The sequence below is a fragment of the Phocoena sinus genome, chromosome 19 (genome assembly GCF_008692025.1).
Source record: "Phocoena sinus isolate mPhoSin1 chromosome 19, mPhoSin1.pri, whole genome shotgun sequence".
In the NCBI taxonomy this organism is placed as follows: Eukaryota; Metazoa; Chordata; class Mammalia; order Artiodactyla; family Phocoenidae; genus Phocoena; species Phocoena sinus.
Genome location: NC_045781.1, coordinates 52796886 through 52816046, shown reverse-complemented (window position 1 = coordinate 52816046; position 19161 = coordinate 52796886). Strand labels below are relative to the sequence as shown.

General features: G+C 50.6%; 1 protein-coding gene across 1 annotated transcript in view; it reads right to left on the bottom strand.

Annotated features, from left to right (window-relative positions):
* The window catches only part of PLCG2 (phospholipase C gamma 2), a 145187-nt gene that overhangs the window by 23132 nt on the left and 102894 nt on the right, over nt 1-19161 (bottom strand). Inside the window, 9 exon segments of the mRNA XM_032614793.1 lie at nt 1720-1781; nt 1784-1876; nt 3522-3588; nt 4934-5030; nt 7735-7844; nt 11115-11186; nt 12658-12838; nt 16945-17064; nt 17918-18118. Of these exon segments, the coding sequence (XP_032470684.1) occupies nt 1720-1781; nt 1784-1876; nt 3522-3588; nt 4934-5030; nt 7735-7844; nt 11115-11186; nt 12658-12838; nt 16945-17064; nt 17918-18118 (1003 nt within the window).

Sequence of the window (19161 nt, the reverse complement as noted above, 5' to 3'; positions counted from 1 at the left end):
GGACAGCCTTCAAGTGAAGTCACATTTTCCTCCATTAAGAGAAAGGGAGAGAGCCAGGAAGCACCCGGCGAGGGTGTCATCGCCATGTCCCCTCCCCTCCGAGCCCCACACTCAGATGGGGCGTGAGCGCCTGAGGATAAGTGGCTAAAGGCTTCCTCCTCACTGGTGTTTTTCTCCGTTCTCAGCTACACGGGCCTAGAATCCCAAGTACTAGAATGTGCTCAGGACAGTCACATGCTTGCAGATGGTGCCACGCAGATCATGACGACAGCCACTCAACTGACAATGAAAACCACCTAGGAGAAGGCAGGGGGAAATTACCTTTCAGAGGAACCCCAGGACAGTGGCAACCCCCTGGGCCTCAGAGCCGTACTGCATTGGAGGCACCGAGGGCAGAAGACATGGCCCCATGGGGGAAAGTGGGAATAGCCTTGTCGGCCACAAGCTCGTGGTTCATCCCACGTGACTGATGTGATGACGTGACAGGTCTTGCGAAGGATAAGGACCCATGTGTAGGGCCTCTGACTAGATTCTGGGATGGGGGAAAGACGGCAGGCCCTGCCAGGGAGGGTGCCCATCTGAACAGCTCTCGGCACAAAGTCTTCTAAAGAAGAGGACTTTACTCCAGGGTGTCGAAAGGATGAGTCGGGGGGCCTCTGGTGACCACAGACTGGCCAAGTTGCAAAGTCCCCCAGAGGAGGAAGAAAAAATCAAACCAAGTACACTGGAGGGGGGAGACACATCAATTATAACCAGAGGTCAGAGGGATCCAAGAGGGTCCTGAGAAAGCTTAAAGTCAGTCATAGAAGCAACTGGGTATATGGGAAACCCTAGAACTTCTTCCCAGTTCCATGGCCACAAGAAAGAGCAGACAGCACCTTGCTCCGTCATCTAAGACAACAGCAACACTTCCCCACGTCCTCCTGGCATGAGACAACACGATGATTAAATCCTGTGGTGACCTGGAGCCCTTGCCGTGGGTCAGGCTCTGGGCCAGCACTTTCTATGCATCATCTCCTTTCATCTTGTGAGTCAGGTATCTGGCTCCGCATTTTACTGACAAGGAAACTGAGGCCCAGAGAGGTGTGGTTACCTGCCCGGGGTCCAACCCTGCAGGATGCAAACTCCAGTTGGCTTAATTCTAACCCTCCTGTTTCTTACCTAGAACCTCGCCCTTTTCAAAGACCTCCAGACAAACCCTAATGCTCCATTGAGGATAAACCCCTCAAAAGCTCATTCCCATCAAGACTGGAAGTTCCCCCCACAAGGATACAAACTTCTGGAAGGAAAGGGCTGTGTCTTATCGATTACAGTATTCCCAGGGCCCTTTCCAGTCCAGAGACGTGAGCTCAGTGAACGTGTGCTGCAAGGATCCAGGCTGCTTTGAACAGTATTTAGAAACAAGAAAACGTTCCAAATGAGGAAGGCAAAACTTTCTTGTTAAGACACACAGGGCCCGACAGGCCCCAAACATCAAGGGTCACTGCACACACCGTGAGCCTTCAAAGGTTCAAACCAGACCCAGCTCCACAGGTGGACCTCCAGTACCCGTTTCCTCTCCGCAGTGCTCCTGTCGTCTGAACCCCCTCCCCTGCCCCCTGAACTCTGTGGGGCCGCTGGGCCTGCTCCTCCGGCAGACCAGACCCACCCCACCTCAGCAGAGTACCACAAGCCTGAGAACACCAGGCCCACCTGAGCCCAGGTGAGCAAAAGGCTTACCTTGGTGTCGATCTTCCAGGTGATCTCCCGGATGCTCTGGAACCACTCGAACAGCTCCTCCACCTGTCTGTGGCAAACTCCACCGGAGGGTCACCCTGCTTCTTGGGCTCCAAGATAAAGACGAAAGGCTTCTGGTTCTTCCCCTGTGGGGCCTTTACTTTAGGAAAGGATAACAAAAGTCCTGATCAGCCTGTTAGAAAGCCAAAGAAGACCAGATTTCCACTTCCCCAGGCCACTTCTCTTATGACCCCAACCCAACCATCATTGTCAAAGCGCTGACCGGGACATCTACCTTGTATCAGGTTGCGGTCCACGTCTTAATGCGCAGTTCCTGTCAATGTGACCCTTATTTGGAAATGGGGTCTGTGCAGATGTACGGAAGGATCTCAGGATGAGATCATCCCTGCATTTTGGGTAGACCCTAAATCTAGGAACCAGTGTCCTTCATCAGAGAAAGGAGAGGGAATTTGAGGCAGAGACCCAGGGGCGTTAGTTGGCCATTGAAGATGGAGGCAGAGACTGCAGTGATCAGCTTAAGCCACGGACCGCCAGCAGCCATGAGCAGCTAGGCATGGAATAGGTTCTCCTACAGGGAAAGTGTTTTCTGGAAAGAGAAAATGAAGGCTACGAGAGGAGAGATTATCGGCCACATGATGTCATCAACAAAGATCTCTGGGCTCTCACGTGCCAGGCACTGCTCTGTATCTTCCTTAAGTCTAATCACAGCTTTCTGGGGTGCTACTCCTGTTCTGCCCATTTCACAGGAGGGGAAACAGACTCGTTGAGGCAGAGTAACCCACGGAAGGTCACAGCTGGTAGTGGCAAAGCTGGGGCTCAAGTCAGACCTGACTCCAAGCTCCCTCCTCATCACCCTGAGCCACGTGCCTGTACAAGTTCAGTGCAGGATGACACAAAGGGTGACAGCAGGGCGGGCACGAGCCCCCAGTGCCCCAGACCCAGCTTGTCTGACAACTCGCAGTGGAAGCTCAGGCAGCTTCTGTGGTCACTACAGGGCTTGGTTTTCTCATCTGTTAACTGGAAATGGAACCAAGAATCCTTTGCCCACCTGCCTAGGCTAGTGGACTGACGGACTACAGCGGGCACGGAGGCCGGCTGTGGAAACACGGGCTGCTCAGAGAAGAAAGGCGCTCTGGCTTCTTGCCCAGAAAGTCTCTCCTCACTGCCTTCAGCTCCTTCGTCTGGAAGCTGCTATATGCTCACTTCACAGGCCCAGGAAGCACCATGCAAATCACACCCCTGCCACCACGGTTGAGGCTGGGGGCTCCCTCCTGCACCAGACCCTGAGGGGGAGGCCAGGTTTCCCGACGCCCAGCTGAGCTGCCAGGAAGCTGCAGCTCTGAGAGGGGAAACGACAGGCCCAGGGTCTCGCAGCAACTGAGAGGCAGAGCTGGGCTAAGAACCAGACAACCCCAACTCTGTGCTCCACTGCAGCCCAGCCAACGTCTCAGCTCCTCCTAGAAAAGCATGGGAGACCCAGGCAGACCCCTGCGACGAGGACGATGATGTTGGGAATAACAACAGCCAACATTAGTCCAGCACTTAATATATACGCACCAGGGTATATAATAACACCAGATTACAGCACTTTACGGATGTTAACAGCATAGCAATCAAGATGTAAGATGACAGTCATTGACCAGCTTGGCCCAATACTCAGCTTCGGCATCCAAGTCGAAGCTAGAAGGACCCAGGACAGCTGACCCCCTGTCTGGGGCGGTCCTGAGGCCAGGCTGGAGGGAGATTTGGGTGGGAATCTGGGCTGAGACCATGCGTGCACATACCAACATTATAGGTGTTGAGATCCAGTATTCCTCTGCAAAGAGACCCTAAGGGATTGTCTTCAATAATCTGTGAAGAAACAAGACATAACTCACGCTCGTCTTAAAGGGAATAATGAAAAGATAACCAGTTTCCAAAGTATACCGTTTAGCAGAGGCACTGCCTCTGGAACTGTTTAAAATGCACTTTCATTACAGGCTACGTCCACGGGGAGAGAGCTAAATAACGAAGCATGTTGCTGGTGGGGACCCAGCAGCGAGCAGGTGCTGGCAGGTTCAGCGTTTCATTTTCCAATCTGTAAAAAGGCGCCTTGTGAATCCAGAGCAGGTTTCGAAGCATTTCCATGGATCTGGTTTCAGAAACACCCTAGACCCTTTCTTCTGACATTATCAGGAAATGGGACTGGCCTCCTTTCCAAGCCCAGCTCAAGAACCTTCTGTGGCTCCCTGTGTCCTATGGGAGCAACACCTAAGCTCTGCAGTCTCGCCTCAAGGCTTTCCGGGCCCTGCTCAGTCTTCCAGCTCTTCCTCTCGCGAGGCACATTTGAACCATCCCAGGGGTCAGGTGAGGTGGGGAGTTTCCCGGTCTCGGGAAAGCTGGAAGAACTGTGTATCTGCCCATCACATGTACTACCCCACCCCTCCCCCAGGCTAATGCCGACTGTGCGGGTAAAGGGCAATGCGGGATGGACACAGCTGGGGAGGGGTGTGGGGGGGGGGGGGCGTTCACGTCTCTGTCTCAGGCCCAGCGCAATGAACAAAACTGTGTTTCCACTACCACACCTTTGTTTAGGCTGTACCTCCCACCTGCAGTTCCCTTCTGCTGGTCTCTGGCTGCTGAACTCTAACTTGACTTTTAACACTCAAAGGCCTCTTCCTCCATGCAGCCTTCCTAAAGTGCCCCGAGTCCCTTAGAAGAAAGTCTAAGATTCCAGCCTTGGAGCACTGCTGTCGCACTGAAAGTAGCTGCTCTTCGAGCCTTCTGAGCAAGAGGCAGCGGGGAACAGAAACCAGGTTTGCAATGTCACCAGGAGGGCCTCGACACACCTTTCCCTTGGGCGGGCCTGCTTACATCAAGCACGTTCTGAATGTCTGGCTGGCCAAACGAAATGTTTCATTCGCAAGCCGCTTTAAGCAAAGGACATGGCCGTGGGCGTTTTCACTGCGGAGGGAATTCTGCATATGCAAAGCCTTCCAGCCCAGCGCAGCAGCCTGATTTAAACCTGACTGTCTTGTCACAGTGACCGTCACCCACAACTTGGGGGACAGTCCCAATTTCCCCGTCACTCTGCTGTCCCTGTTCGGGAGCTCCTTGGGGAACACAGGACAACGCGTACAAAACGTGGAGCTGGCTCAGTGGACCCCCCAGAATAGGATCGGTGGGTCCCTCCCTGTGATGAACGATGGAGACTCACCTGCTTTTCCAGGTCCTCCCCGTCAGCCGTTGAAATGTCTTCAACGTAATTGGACGGGAAGTACTGCTGGATTCTGGTTCCGTAGTCTCCTTTCCACCTATATGGAAACACAGAGGGGATCAGAGGGCCTTGGCCTAGCGATCATCACTGCTCACTAGCTCCCAGCCGATGGGGGAGGGGGAAGGGGGCAAGTGACTGAGTGGCCGGAAGAGGGGGTCGTTATCTGTGACAGCGGAGCCTGAGCCTATCAAAGGGATCCTCTGCTTTTTTTTTTTTTATCAGCAGTGAGTGCTGGAGGTCACGTCCTCCCCTTACCATGATCCTAGTGTTTGGTCAAAGCCACCAAAAGTCAAAAGTTTCAGTGCTTTAAGTGGACATCAGACGCCATACAAGACAAAAGCTCAGCTCTAGCAGAGGCCCAGCCCCCTTTCAGGGAGGGCTGTGAATTTAGAGACAGGGGTGGGATAAGGAAGGTTCTGGAGCCAGACGGCCTGGAATCAAACCCAGTTTCACCATCAGCTACGAGGTGTCTGTGCCTCAGACACTCCATCTGTACGTGGGGATCATCCCAGTGCCTCCCTCAGAGGGTTTTATTGGGACTATATGAGTTAACATACACTACAAGCTTTGAGTAGCCCCTAGTACATATTAAGCGACCAACAGTGTTGGTTCTTGTTACTCGGCTAAAATCGTACCCCCCCCACCCCTAACCTTCCCACCTCTGTAGCAACACGAGACATAATCAACTTTTGTACGTGTCTTGATTCAACCAAACTGGCGGCACCTCCAAGATGTGCCCCCAGGTCCGGTGCCTGGACATGCAGGGCTCCTCCTCCAACCCCTCTTGTGGGCCACTTTCTGCAGCCAGGGGGCTCCTTCCAGAATGCACCTCTGACCCCACCATACCAATAGCTCCTGAGGCCTTCAAAATTAAGCCTAGACTGTTCAGCCTGGCGATCAGAGCCTGGAACGCTATAGCCCCAGGGGCTCCTGGACCCCGACTCCTACCTCTCTGTGACTTGAACCTGATATTCATTCCAGACCACCTGTGGCCACCTCCCCATGTGGCCCTGCCGGGCTGTCTAACTTCTATGCCTTGGTCCATGCCCTTTATAGCCAGCTTGCTCCTAACCATTTAAGACTCAGCTGGGGCCTTCCTCTTCCAAGAAGCCTTCCCTGACTGCCACCTAGGCTGAGTGCTCTTCCTCTGTGCTCCTTGGCATCTGTTCCCACAACTGTCAAACCAGTCCGCGCCTTATATTTAACTTAACAGTTATACATCGGTCTTCCCCTCGACGTGAGACCTTTCTCGGTCTTAATCAAATCTATCCTCGGGGGCGCTTAACAAATGTTTGTTAACCTGAACAAGCAGAGAGGACTGACTGTCCCACGACCTGGTGGAAACACAGAATTGCCAGTCGTGAGCCTCTTTCACACTCTTTTCACCTTCATTTCTCCAGACCCATCTCCAGCAAAGTCTGGCTGTATTCAGGGCGACTGTATGGACCATTTGCCCAGAACCGAATGGTTTATACCTGTGGTCCAGATGTAGTGTCAACACTGCATTCCCTCCACTCTCGAATGCATCGTGGTTTGAACCACAATTATTTGGTCCTCTAGTATGGGAGGATGCAAAAAAATGTGGTCTGAGGCAGACATCCCACTAGGTGGCAATACTGTCACCAGGGAGAGAATAAGAAATGAGGGGACCTCAGCTGGGCATAAGGTTTACCCTCAGTCCCTCACTAAAGGCACTTACTCCAGTCTCTTAACTCATCTTGAGACAAGATCTCTGGGGATCCAGGTAAGAAGTGGGTTGGAAAGAGGGGGTTCTCCAAATTAAAAAAAAACAAACAAACAAAAAGAAAGTCTGAACACCCCTGGATCTAGCACACGAGTAGGTAAAAAGTGTGGCCTCTTGAGTCAGAAGGCCTGGCTTCAAATCTCAGGCTGCTGTGTGACCCTGGACAAGTTACTGCACTTCTCTGTGCCTCAGTGTCCTCGTCTGTAAAGTGCAGGTAAGAACAGAACCAACCTTATAGAATCACTGTGTGCATTAAACGAAATTATTTCAAATGAAGTGCTTAAGACAGTGCTTGACAATGCTCCATTCAGGCTGCTGTTCAGATTTCTAAGTCAGGTCCAGCTATCTTGCAAGAGGAAGAGGTGCCAATTTCGTGAGGTGCTTGAGTCTCTGCAAGTGCTCATGGTTATGAACAAGTCCTTATGGCTCTACAGTAGGAATCATCCCATGAACCCACTTGCCTAGGGACCTATGGATGGGCAGAGAGTTCTTATTCCCAGGTGAAAAAGGAGAAGAGATAACTCAACCCTCAAACACCCAGGTGCCTTTGGCCTAAAAATGTACCTCTTCAATCCAGGATGGGGCCATCGCATAGGGCACGGGACTAAGCAATAGCACAAGAATTTGAATTTAAAATAATGCACAGGCTTGTGCTGTTTAGTGGCTGGACCTCGGAAAGCTTCATTCACTGCATCTGTAAGTGGGGATAATCGTAGTCCTAACTCTGCAGGGTTGTAACAAGGATCTGGTTAATGTATGAAAGCAGTCAGCATAGTGCTTGGCACACAGTAAGACCTCAAGAAATGGCAGCTGCTATTATAATTAAAATAATACATAATAAGATGTAATGATATGATAAAGGACATGAGAATTGTTATTGTTATTTATCCACTTTTCTGAATACAGCATGCATCAGTCACCTTCCTACAGAAAGTACAACAGGTCAAAGCCAGCCCAGAGCAGCAGACAAAGGGGTCAGAGCTCCCCTCAGCCTTACCAGCCCCCAGGCTCCTTGGAGACATTGTGGATGAGGGCGCCACGGCAGAAGCTCAGCTCATCGTTTCGCTTGGCTTTGTAGTCATACAGAGCTTTCACGGTTCTCTGAGGCTTTCAGGGAAAACAAGAGGGTAAAGGTCAGGCCGGGCAACAAGAGCAGGAGGCGGCTGCATTTTCTGGCACATTTGGTTCCTCTCAAAAGAGAGGGAGGCCTTAGTCCAAGGTTACCGCGCCATCTGCTGGTGAAGGGCTGGCATTGCCAGGGAGCCACAGCCCCCAGGACGTATACCAGGGAGTGGGGATGGGGACTGGCCTAAGTCAGAGCCTAGGGCACCTCAGAGTGAGCCAGTATTGCTCGATTTCCTCAACAAGGAAAGGACATGCCTTTCACATTAAGCCACAACCTCCTCCTCTGAAGTCCTCAGTGCCTGTGCTCCCGGAAGTCCATCCTCCCGGAAGTTCAAGCTCAACACTGTTTCTGGACATCCCCAAGTCTCACCAGCATTTTCACCTAGGCCAGTGATCCCCTAACTAGGCTCCTGAAGGGTGCTGACATTTTGCAAGAGTAACTGAGGTGCTCCTCCGTGAAATTCACCAAAAGGAGGTCTCTGCACTGGCAGAAACAAGACAGAACTTAGGACAAAATTTCTCTTCAGTGAACTTGCTTTGATGCCGGCTGCTTGGCAAGCATAAGTCAATGACAAAATGAACACCCACACACACAGCAAGCAAACACTAACAGGAAAACCTCAGAAACAACCAGCCTGTTTAGATCAGCAGCCGCCCCTCCCCCAACCCAAGGAAATGGGGATGGGGGTTTTATAAGGAATCCATAAAACTGCTCCTCAGAGCATGGGCTATGGAGTCAGACACATGGGTTAAAATCCTTGGTTTGCCCCTTCCTTACCAGCTATATAATCTTGAGGCGCTCTCAGCCTCAGTTTCCCCATCTGTGAAACGAATTAAAACTTTACATACTTCACAGGGTCACTGAGACTATTAAATGAGATAATGCATGAAAGGATAAAAATGACAAGAGCTAGCATTTCTTAGTCAAAGCCCTGTTCTAGGCCTTTTATCTACAGTATCTCCTTAATCCTCACAACAACCCTAACAGGTAGGTAAGCAGTAGGAGTATATCCTGTTTTACAGATGAGGAAGTAGAGGTACACAAAGAAGTATCCTTGCCCAAAGTCAACCAACTGGTAAGTGACTGAGCAGAGAAAGAACCCATTAATATGAGTTACTGCCATAGTTCGTGATGTTCCATAAGAAGCAATGTGGGTTTTATGAACTTTGCCATAGGAACCTCCAACCAGAGCTTTCGCCCTTGACTCCCCCACCTGCAAACAGTGCAGGCTCTACCTGTGCATCCTGCTTCAAGGGCAGACTTAAGGACCAGAGCCACATCTTACCCCATGAAATCCTATAGGTCACTGCCAGACTCCAAGGCCACAAGGAAGGTATAGCCAGTGGCAGAGGGTGGGGGTGCCATATAACGGCTTCCAAAGGAGCAAGTCTCCAGCCTGATAGATGGCAGGAGAGGTCCTCATGTCAGGTCCCTCATGAACCACCACTGGATGACCAAGCAAGCATGTAGCACAGCAAACTGGCTAAGAGTGCACTCCTGGGAGCACCCCAATCCCAGCTCCACACGTTCCTCAGCAATTATTCAACCTCTGTGTACCTCAGTTTCCTCATCTGTACAACGGGCACAAAAATGGTACCTAACGCCTGGGGCTGTTATGAGGAATAATGAGCCATCAGGTGCTTAGAACAATGCTCGCTATGTGGTCATCAGTGTGTGTTAGCTGTTATTACTGATCTAATCACTCCAGTTCTAAGAGCTCATTTAAAGGACATAAAGCAAAAGATACAAAGCCTCACAGGTGAGCAAGTTCAGTTTAGTGTTAATGAGAAGAGCACAGCCTAGAAACAACCCAAATGGCCACTGATGGGGACACAGCCAAATGGGCACAGTTACCCAGAATATTCTACAGCATAAAACACACTCTCTTTTTAAGTTAAAATCCCAGTCCGTGTACTTCATCTAAATTGCCTGGCTTACCAGGTTAAACAAAAATGGTCATTAAGTAGCTTAACAGTGGAGAAACTCAACCTGTGGCCGAGCAGCAGGTGTACAAAGCAGAATAAAAATGGCAGGTGCTGGTGGTGGTGACGCTAAAATACACCTCCATGCGGACAAAGACGAGAAGGGACGGAACACCCGGAGACGCAGACAGCTACTGCACTGGGATGGTGAGACCAGGGCTGGTTCTTTTTCTTGCTTTCAAAGTGTTTTCTTTAATTGTTACATCATTTTTTCAGTCACAGTAATAATAATTTTATTTTGAAGCACTCACCATGGTCCGGCAGCTTGCGATCAAATTCTGCATACAATCATGTCTTACTTGGCTCACTGAGTGTAGGAAGACTTTCTCTACAACTTGGTTTAGTTGCCAGGATTTTATAATGGGGAGATTTCACCTCAAACATCCACATTACTGGCTTGTCTCGAGAAATCAGAAGACCCAGCCTGATCTCTGGAAAGGCAGCCATCGACTCCTAACGGGGGCCGGCTGCCCTTGAGATGGGCTGTGTGTCCCCAGTTTACCGTGGCCTCCACCAAACCCTGACACCTGGCTGACATGAGGCCATGTCATTCTCATAACCAAAACATCTGTCACTTCTAATAAAAGTTTTTGCTATTCAGCCAAGTCCCCTAATGCCTTTCACACCCAGTTCCATTCACCCACAACTTTTCAAGACTCACTTCTTGCTGAAAGGGATTTGCATTCGCCAAGGACTATAAGTTTAAACAAATTTCTCTCTGGATTTCTACAGAGCCCACCAGCAGGGCCCCTTCCTAAGTGAGAACCGTACACTAATCGTGTACCAGACAGCCCCCCAAACAGAAAATTCGCCGCAGGCTCAAACTGAATTTGAGATGAAACCAGGAGCTGCAGGCTAACAGTAAAAATCCAGGCCCACCTGCATGAAATTACACAGCAGCTGGGGTGGGAATGTAAGATACCGTTCGCACTGCAAAGAGGTCACTGAACCAAATGAATTTATGAACACCACAGGCTCGGTCACTTAGCAAGAAACATGTGAAAGACTTTTAATTAGAAGCTGTGTGGCCCAAAGGTGGTTCATCAAACTTCAGAATTTTAGCGAAACACAGTCGCGTCTGGATGGAATTCTATTAACCTCTTCCCTGAAACTAGATGTCGTGTTGTCAATCATCATTTTCTTCTCAAAAAAACATTTTGGGGGGCCAAGTTTTCCAAAATGCTCCCTTACCCTCTTTTAACTTGGGGGTGGGCCCCATGTCAATCTAGTGACTAAGGAATAGCGTGAATTGGAAGTTCGGCACTGTACCATGGAAGGACTGATTTCACTGGGATCCACATACATCCTGCTGACGTCATAGAGGGAGTTTATATCTCTTTCCTGAAAAAGAATAGAGAAAAATAAATGGAGCCATCCAAGCTTCCGGGACAGCCCTTACTTAGAACAAGGATGCTAGGCATCTGTGTGGTTTCCTGCTCTCTAGTAGAAGAGCTGAAACCTCATAGTTTACTCACCTTGCGAGCGGAGACAGTAAAAAGCTATTAAGAAGTTCCCCCAAACTTGGAAATTTTACCCCAAAATGAGAGCGGCCCCCATGTGGGCCTACACTGTGCCAGGCACTGTGCTCCTTTGTAAGAAAAAAACACACACCCTGAGATCCAGTGGTGTGCTGGAGCGAGCTCACCGCTCTTCCTGACCTCCACTCAACGTCACCAGCTTGACGCTGGCCACCGTGGGAGTATTTACACCACAGAAATTGGCAGATGCCACAAACCAGGGCTTTGTTTCACAGAGAGGTTTGGGTAAACGTCCACCAGCACGCACTGAAGATCCCTCCTGCCCTTCCTCTGCCTCTCTCACTGGCCTTTAGCCCCACCAGCCACATTCCCGTCTCGTGCACGCCTGCTCCCCCACCCCCGGAACTGGCCTCCTGACAGCTTCCCGGCCAGTCTGCTCCCTGGGCTCCCTTCTCACCCTCTGCAGGAGGCCTGCTCCCACCTCTGTGGCCCCAGTCTAACGAACTGCCCCATCCCTTAGCACACCATCCTGTTTTCTCTTCTTCGTTGTAACTCACCCTGCCCGGTGCGTGTGTGTCACCCAGCTCCCTTTCCTACAGCCCAAATTTCCCAGCGGCCGATGGTGTTCCACCATATTCCCAGTATCTAGAACAGTTCCTGGCACATGGTTGGTGCACAGTAAATCTCTTTTCATTAAGTTAATGACTCTGTCTGATAGGAACCGAGACATGGTAATCAGATCGGCTATCTTCTCTGCTCAGAACCCTCCCAACGGCTCAGAATAAAAGCCCGTGTCTCACGGTGGCCCTACACCACGCAGTTCTATCCTTGTTTAGTTCTGCCCCCCCCCCCCCCCCCCCGGCTCACTCACCAGCCACAGCAGCTTCCTTTCTGTGCCTTCAGGCACGCTCTCACCTCAGGACCTTTGCACTGGCTGTTCTTTCTTCTTCCTCATAGCTACGGGTGCCCTCCACCTCCTGTGTCTGCCCACATGTCTCCTTGTCAGCGAGATCTTCCCGAGCACCCTTGAGAAGTGCGGCCCCATCCCCATCACTCTATCCACTTGTCCACCTGCTCAGTGTGTTTTTCTCCATAGCACTTATCACCCACCAGCTGATACATGCTCAGTATATTTTTTAAAATTTCATTTGTTGTCTGTCTCCCCTGCACTAGACTGTAAGAGCCCAAGGGCAGGGTCTTTGTCCACGCTGTTGGACGGAGAGCCGTGTGGGACACACCTAAGTGCTCAAGAAAGGTTTGCTGAATGAACAAACAGATGAATCGTAACCTCAGACAAGATATTCCACCCAATCTCGAGCGAGTCGACCACCTACCATATTGTAGCGCTCCAGGAGCTCGGGGGTCACGGGGTAGCGCAGTTTCATCTTCCGGTAGAGTGCGTGCTTCTCGTAGTAGCTGACCAGCTCCACGAGGCTCTCGAAGTAGGCGGAGGTGCCCAGCACGAAGTGCCGGCCGTCCCGGTTGATGCGACAGTGTTTCACCTTGCCCCTGGCCCTGTGGGGAGACCACATGGTGCTGACATCCTGGCAGCCAGATGGTGGCCATATAAGCCCACCGATTAGAAACAACCTAGTCATCCAACCTAAGGGACCAAATACATGAAGAGCACACAGCCCTCCCATGGAATACAATGATGTAGGTCTTTGCAAAACAGATACAGAAGAACCGGTACCTCAGAAGAAACACTTCAGAGTGACTCAACAGCTATAGCTCCTCTGGCCCTTCCCTTCCTCCCCAACTATAGGACTTGACTACAGAACACGCCGGTGTCCAGATCAGGGCCAGAAAACTATGGCCCACAGAGTAAATCCACCCCCCTCTCCTGTTTTTGTAAGTAAAGTTTATTTGACGCACAGCCACGTTCATCTGTTTGGGTACTGCCTGTGGCTGCTTTCACTCTGCAACGGCAGAGCTGAGCAGGTGCACAGAGACCATCTGGCCTGCAAGGCCTAAAATATTTATCCTTTGATCCTTTATAGAAAACATCAGCCCATCTCTACTCGAGAACTCTGGGACTTGATGCCCAAATCCTTAAATCTTATCTTCAGTGGTCCAACTAGTGCACAAATGGAATTTTTTTTCCAAAAGGGGAAACAAATCTTTTATTTCCTCACCTATTTGAAACAAGAGGCAGAAAAAAATCCAAAAGAGAATAGAATCCTCAGTCTTACTAGCTTTTATCAGCAAGAATAGAAATATCTGTGACAGTAAGTTTGACCCTAACTTCACAGCCGAGAGCATCTTGAAAACTGCAACAGAAATAGTTACTACGCTCAAACTACTTATCTTTTTTTTTTTTTTTTTTTTTTTGCGGTACACGGGCCTCTCACTGTTGTGGCCTCTCCCGCTGCGGAGCACAGGCTCCGGACGCGCAGGCTCAGTGGCCATGGCTCACGGGCCCAGCCGCTCCGTGGCACGTGGGATCCTCCCGGACCGGGGCACGAACCCGTGTCCCCTGCGTCGGCAGGCGGACTCCCAACCACTGCGCCACCAGGGAAGCCCCCAAACTACTTCTCTTTTAAAAATTTTGCACCTGACAGACATTTTTTTTTTTACTGTTTTAAAAAATACATCCCGTTAAGTCATTTCTTCCAAAACTCCTATTTTAAAAAAAAAAATGCTAGGAGACTACTTCTTCAGCAGCTAACGTGCGATGATATTTTATTAAATATTTATTTTAAAAAAGAAAAGAAATACTGCTGAGTAAATAAAACAAGTTGCAGAATGAAACTGTAGTATGATCCTATTTTATTTTTTTTTAACGGAACAAAATACCACTAACAGAATGGCGCTATATATTTTCCAGAGGTACACACATATGTATGTAAAAAAAAATTTTTTTTGAGTCTTGATGGAGACACCAGTTACAAAACTGTGCTTTCTACCAAAACAAAGATTGAGATGGCAAAGACCATAGGGGGCTTTAGCTTTCACTGCAGTATCTTAATTTTTTATAAGGCTAATATACTTACGTAGTGAAAAATTAATTTTAAAACTTTATACAAAAGCTCCACAGGGCAGGGAGGCTCTGGGGTACCGAGGTTAAAAGCATCAGTCAGGTTCTGGCTCCTTCCCCAGGTAACCTCCCTGAGCCTCAGTTTCATCATCCACAGATCTGGGGATGCACAGCTTCTGTCTCAAGGTAAGTGTCAGGACTGCTGTCTGTTAGGTAACCCAGGGTAAGCCCTTTGCAGTGTGTCTGGCACCCAGAAGAAACTAAAGAAATGGATGGTTGGGACAATATACACAGCCAAGCCAAAACTTCCCTGGGAGACAGAACAGCCAAAAGGGGAGAACAGGGCTGGAGTATGAGCCTCCCGGAGTGTGTTGCTATGAGCCAGTGAACACTAACGCCTGAGGGCTTAGCTTCGTGATGAAGCCCCTCATCCCATGGAGGGGTGCCTCCCACCACTCACACCCAGAAAACAACCTTGTCTCTTTGCATGGATTTGAAAGCAGACACTTCCCTCCTGTGGAAATCTATACAGAAGTTTAATATATGTTCCCAGGGCCTAGAACGGCGCCTGGTACAGAAGAAGTACCCCCACAAATATATGGGGGGAGGGAGGAAGGAAGAAGGGGAGTCACTTGTAAGTCCTGTGATGACACCTCTCATCCCCACCAGACCACTGGCCTCATGAGAGCAAGGGCTGGGCTGTTCTTATCACTCCTGAATTTCTAGACCTGACCCAGAGCGGGTGCTTATCAAACATTTATTGATTTCTAAAAAAGAAAACCTCCAGCTCTCAGGGTGCCTCCAATCTCCTGGGGAGGACAGATGTGCAAGCAGAACACGGTGGATGTATAGAAGCTGAGTATCAATCTGGGAGCCCGCCGCTTCATCCATGCATTTCCAGTGACCCCAACCTCATCGCCAGCTTGAAGGTGCCCAATCAGAATCAAGTTACCGGGCTCAAGCAGGGGCCAGTGGGAGCACCTCACAGGACTCATCCTCTCTGTGGACGCTGTCCTGGCACCTCAAGGTAAAGTGAGAACAGAGCCAATGGAGTGTAACACCGAGATGCTCAGAGCTAGTCTCCTGAGGGTCACAGACGAGGCTTGTATCCGAGTGTGTTGGAGGCCAGTTTCACCTCTTGGGCATCTCAGCCTGTAGCCACTAAATCCCCACCTTTTTTCTTTCAGCCACAGAGTTTGGTTTCTGTCCCTTGCACCCAGAAGCACCCCGACTGACGACAGACTATAGCACAATGCGACCCCCAACATCCAGCCCAGTGCCTGGTACAGCACAGATTCAATTAAACACATCCAACTCCCATCCAGGGGTAGCAGGCACCGTAAAGAGTTTTGGGGAAAAGAGCAAAGACACCCCTCTGTTGGCGGCACAAAGCACAAAAGAGCCACGCTGGATGGAGCTGGCACTCAGTAGGTCCTCAATAAACAGCAGTGATAATGACCATCACCACCCCCAAGAAGGCAGCTCGGGGCTAATGGGGGGATGGGGGGCAGACTGGAACAGTAGCCAAGGGGGATGGGTGAGGGCAACAGGAAAGGGAGGACAGGAGCAGGCTGGCACACCAGGGCCCCGACTGTGCAGCCGGTAACCACCTTCACCACGGGGAACCGTGGGCCCAGAGCGTCCAACTCCTTCCATTTTTCATGAGAAGCAATCTGAATTTCCAGGTAAAACTCCTCCGTTTTTAACATCACCGTGCAGGCTGAGCAAAACACCCAGAGGCCCAATTTGGCCCACAAGCCTCTTGCTTAGACCTCACAGTAAAGCACGCAGGCTCTGGAGGAGGACAGGCCTGAGTCTGAAACCCTGACTCAGCCTAGGATGAGGCTGTGTGGCTTTAGACAGGTCAATTAACTTCTCTGGGCCTCCATTTCCTTACTTATAATAACTGGATCTACCCCTCATGGGCTACAGTGATGGCCTCGAACAGGTGAGGCCTTGAAGGCAGCCCAGTGTCCCGAACATCAGTTAGGAACTCAGTATCTGGTAGCCAGCATTCTATTACCATCATCAAGAATACACAGGGAAACCCTGAAAATGGGGAGATGGAGGGAAAGTATGACGAACTGGGTCTGAACCTCCCTCACATTGCTTTTGGTAGAAATTGGAGGAATTGGGCATCTTGGGGTAGAATGAACGTAAGGAACCGCAGTCCTAGAAATGGTTGGTCCATACAACCACTGGCAGTGGGGTGTCAACTGTGGATGGGAGGAAACAAGATCTACAACATCACCCATCTGGGTTGCCAGGGCTGCCTGGGTTCGAATTCCAGCTCCACCACTCACAAGACTGCATGTCTCAAGCAGGTTATTTAATCTCCCTGTGCCTCCGTTTCCTCCTCTGAAAAGTAGGGATCACGGTCATGCTGATCCCACAGAGTTGTTGGAAGATGAGATGAATTAATATAAAACACAATGCTCCTGGGACCAGTGCCCAGCACACTGAAAGCACACATCAGTGTAGTCTGCTCTCGCTCTTTACTATCGCCATCGTCGTGGTTGACAGACACCCTGGGCGGAGGACACAGAGCTGAGCCTCCACCTGCAGTTCCCCCTTTGTTCTCCACACCTGCCCTTCCCAAGCCGTCTCTGCAGAGCACACAGTGGGCTCCAGCCCGTGCACCTACCTGAAGGTGATGGCGTAGGAGTCAGAACCGTCCCGCTTCCGGATCAGGAAGGCCCCATCCCGGGGAACCCTCATCAGCATGTCCTCCGCTTCTCCACGGCTCAGCCCGTCATAGTACCACCTGCAGCACAGGGCCAGGAAAATGGCCGAGGGAGAGGCCGCTGAGACCGGCAGCAGAGGAGGAAACGGTGGGTTCCCGGGATGCCTGAGACACGGCCCTGGAACCCACCATGGAAATTACACAGTGGGCCTCCGTATCCGAAATCACCTCTGAAGACAGAAGTTTTTAGAAAGATCACCCAGACACAGTTTGGGTGAAGCGTTCATGTAGTGGGTCTGCTTGGAGCATAAGCGAATAAATCAACTTACATCTTTACCCACCCCGACCCCCCCACCCCCGACCCAAGCATCAGAGGGTGGCACAGTCACCACAGTGTCTCAGAACAGCAGAGGCAGAAAAGATAGGGAATAGGGTTTTTAGGTTGTTCTTAAAGATGTGAAATAGCAAATTTTACGGCAATCCATCTAAATATGGACAAGAAAAGTAAAAAATAAAGGTGTCATAGCTACGTGGCCTCCTATGAAATGTGCATTTGAGCAGCCTTCTGCTTAAAAATTACTCTTTGCTTTTCACAACGAGTTAACCCTTTGCAAGGCCTAACTGATACTCACTTTACAATTATTTTTTCGCTTTCAGACCAAAAGGAATGAGCTTGGACAGAAAACAGTAACACCGGGCCAAAATTATCTCTGAAAATCAACGCTCAAGACCTCAGGACCACGAAGATAAAGGAGAAGAAAGGAGAGGAGAGGAAGAGGGAGAGGAGAGAGAAACAGGCCACAGGTAACCGGACAGCGGCCGCCCTGGGGAACTGCAAGAGACCCCGGTGGGCCCGGGTGAGGCGCCCCGTGGGAATCTGGGCCCCAGCACACCCTCCAGGCAGTCGCGCCCCCAGAGCACAGGGCACACGTACGGCTTCGACTCGTGCGGGCTGGGGTTGGGAACTGGGTCGGTGAGCCGGAGCTCGAACTCGGCACAGCGCAGGTGCGTCTCACTGTAGTGCTGGATGAGGGCATAGATGCTGGTGAACATGAGGTTGTCAGTCAGGTAATACTTCAGGGTCCCGCCCTCCATGGTGGAGCGGATCCGGCAGTGTTGGACGCGGCCCGACCGCCTGCCGGGAGAGGGACCACGTCAGAGCCCAGGCCCGGCCGGCTGGCCCTTCCCGCAGCCGGTGTGGCAGAGAGCACAGGGTGGGCCAGAGCTGCAGCCAGGGCCCCCAGGGGTGGACGCTACGTGCGGCCACACAAGCCTCCGTCTGCTCTTAGCACCGGCCCAGCGCTTTCACACAAGTTGATCCTTGGGGCTGGATTCCAGACCATTCTACCTACTTCCTCTACCCGCCGTCCCCTTTCACCTACGTAACTGTTCCTCTGGAACCAGAAAGCCTAGGTTCCAATCCTGACTCTGACACTGAGGAGCTACGTGACCGTGAACAAGTGACCTGTCCTCTCTGAGTCTCCCTATTATTACCCTAGTGGTCCAACAAGGACAATGATAGTATCCTCCTCACAGAGATGTCCTGAGGATGAAACGAGATCACACACAGAATGTGCTCGCAACGCTGCCTGGTAACTGGTAAGCATCTTACAGGCGTTAGCTGTCGCGATTATTTGTATGTTGTTAATATTAGAACTTTTATCCTTCAGGTCTCAATTTAAACACCACTTCTTTCAGGAAGTCTTCCTGGATTATTCTCCCAACATCACACTAGACCCCTCTCTTACAGACTTTCATAACGTCTTGCGCTTTTCCCACTGCACGTGTCACAACGAGAATGATGTATCCTTTGCCTGATTCCTTTTCCACTGTTCATCTCCCTCCTGAAACTCTAATCTCCATCAGGACAAGGACCCTGTCTGTCACTGCTAAGTCACTGCGCCTAGCACAGAGCGAGTACCCAATAAATAAACATCTTTTGACGAATTCACGCACAGATGACTGAGCGAGTGAGTCAATGAACAAGCTCACTACAGCCTCACCCACAGTTCCGTAAGGCCACTTCACAATTTTAAATACTGCACTGAAATATCGCTAATCTTGTTGACTAAGTTTGGGGGCCCTCACCCAAGTCTTGCCCCACACAGCTCACTAAATAAAGTCTAGGTTTCCAGCCCAGCCCCACCCAAGTCTGGCCTAAGCTGCCACCACTTGCCT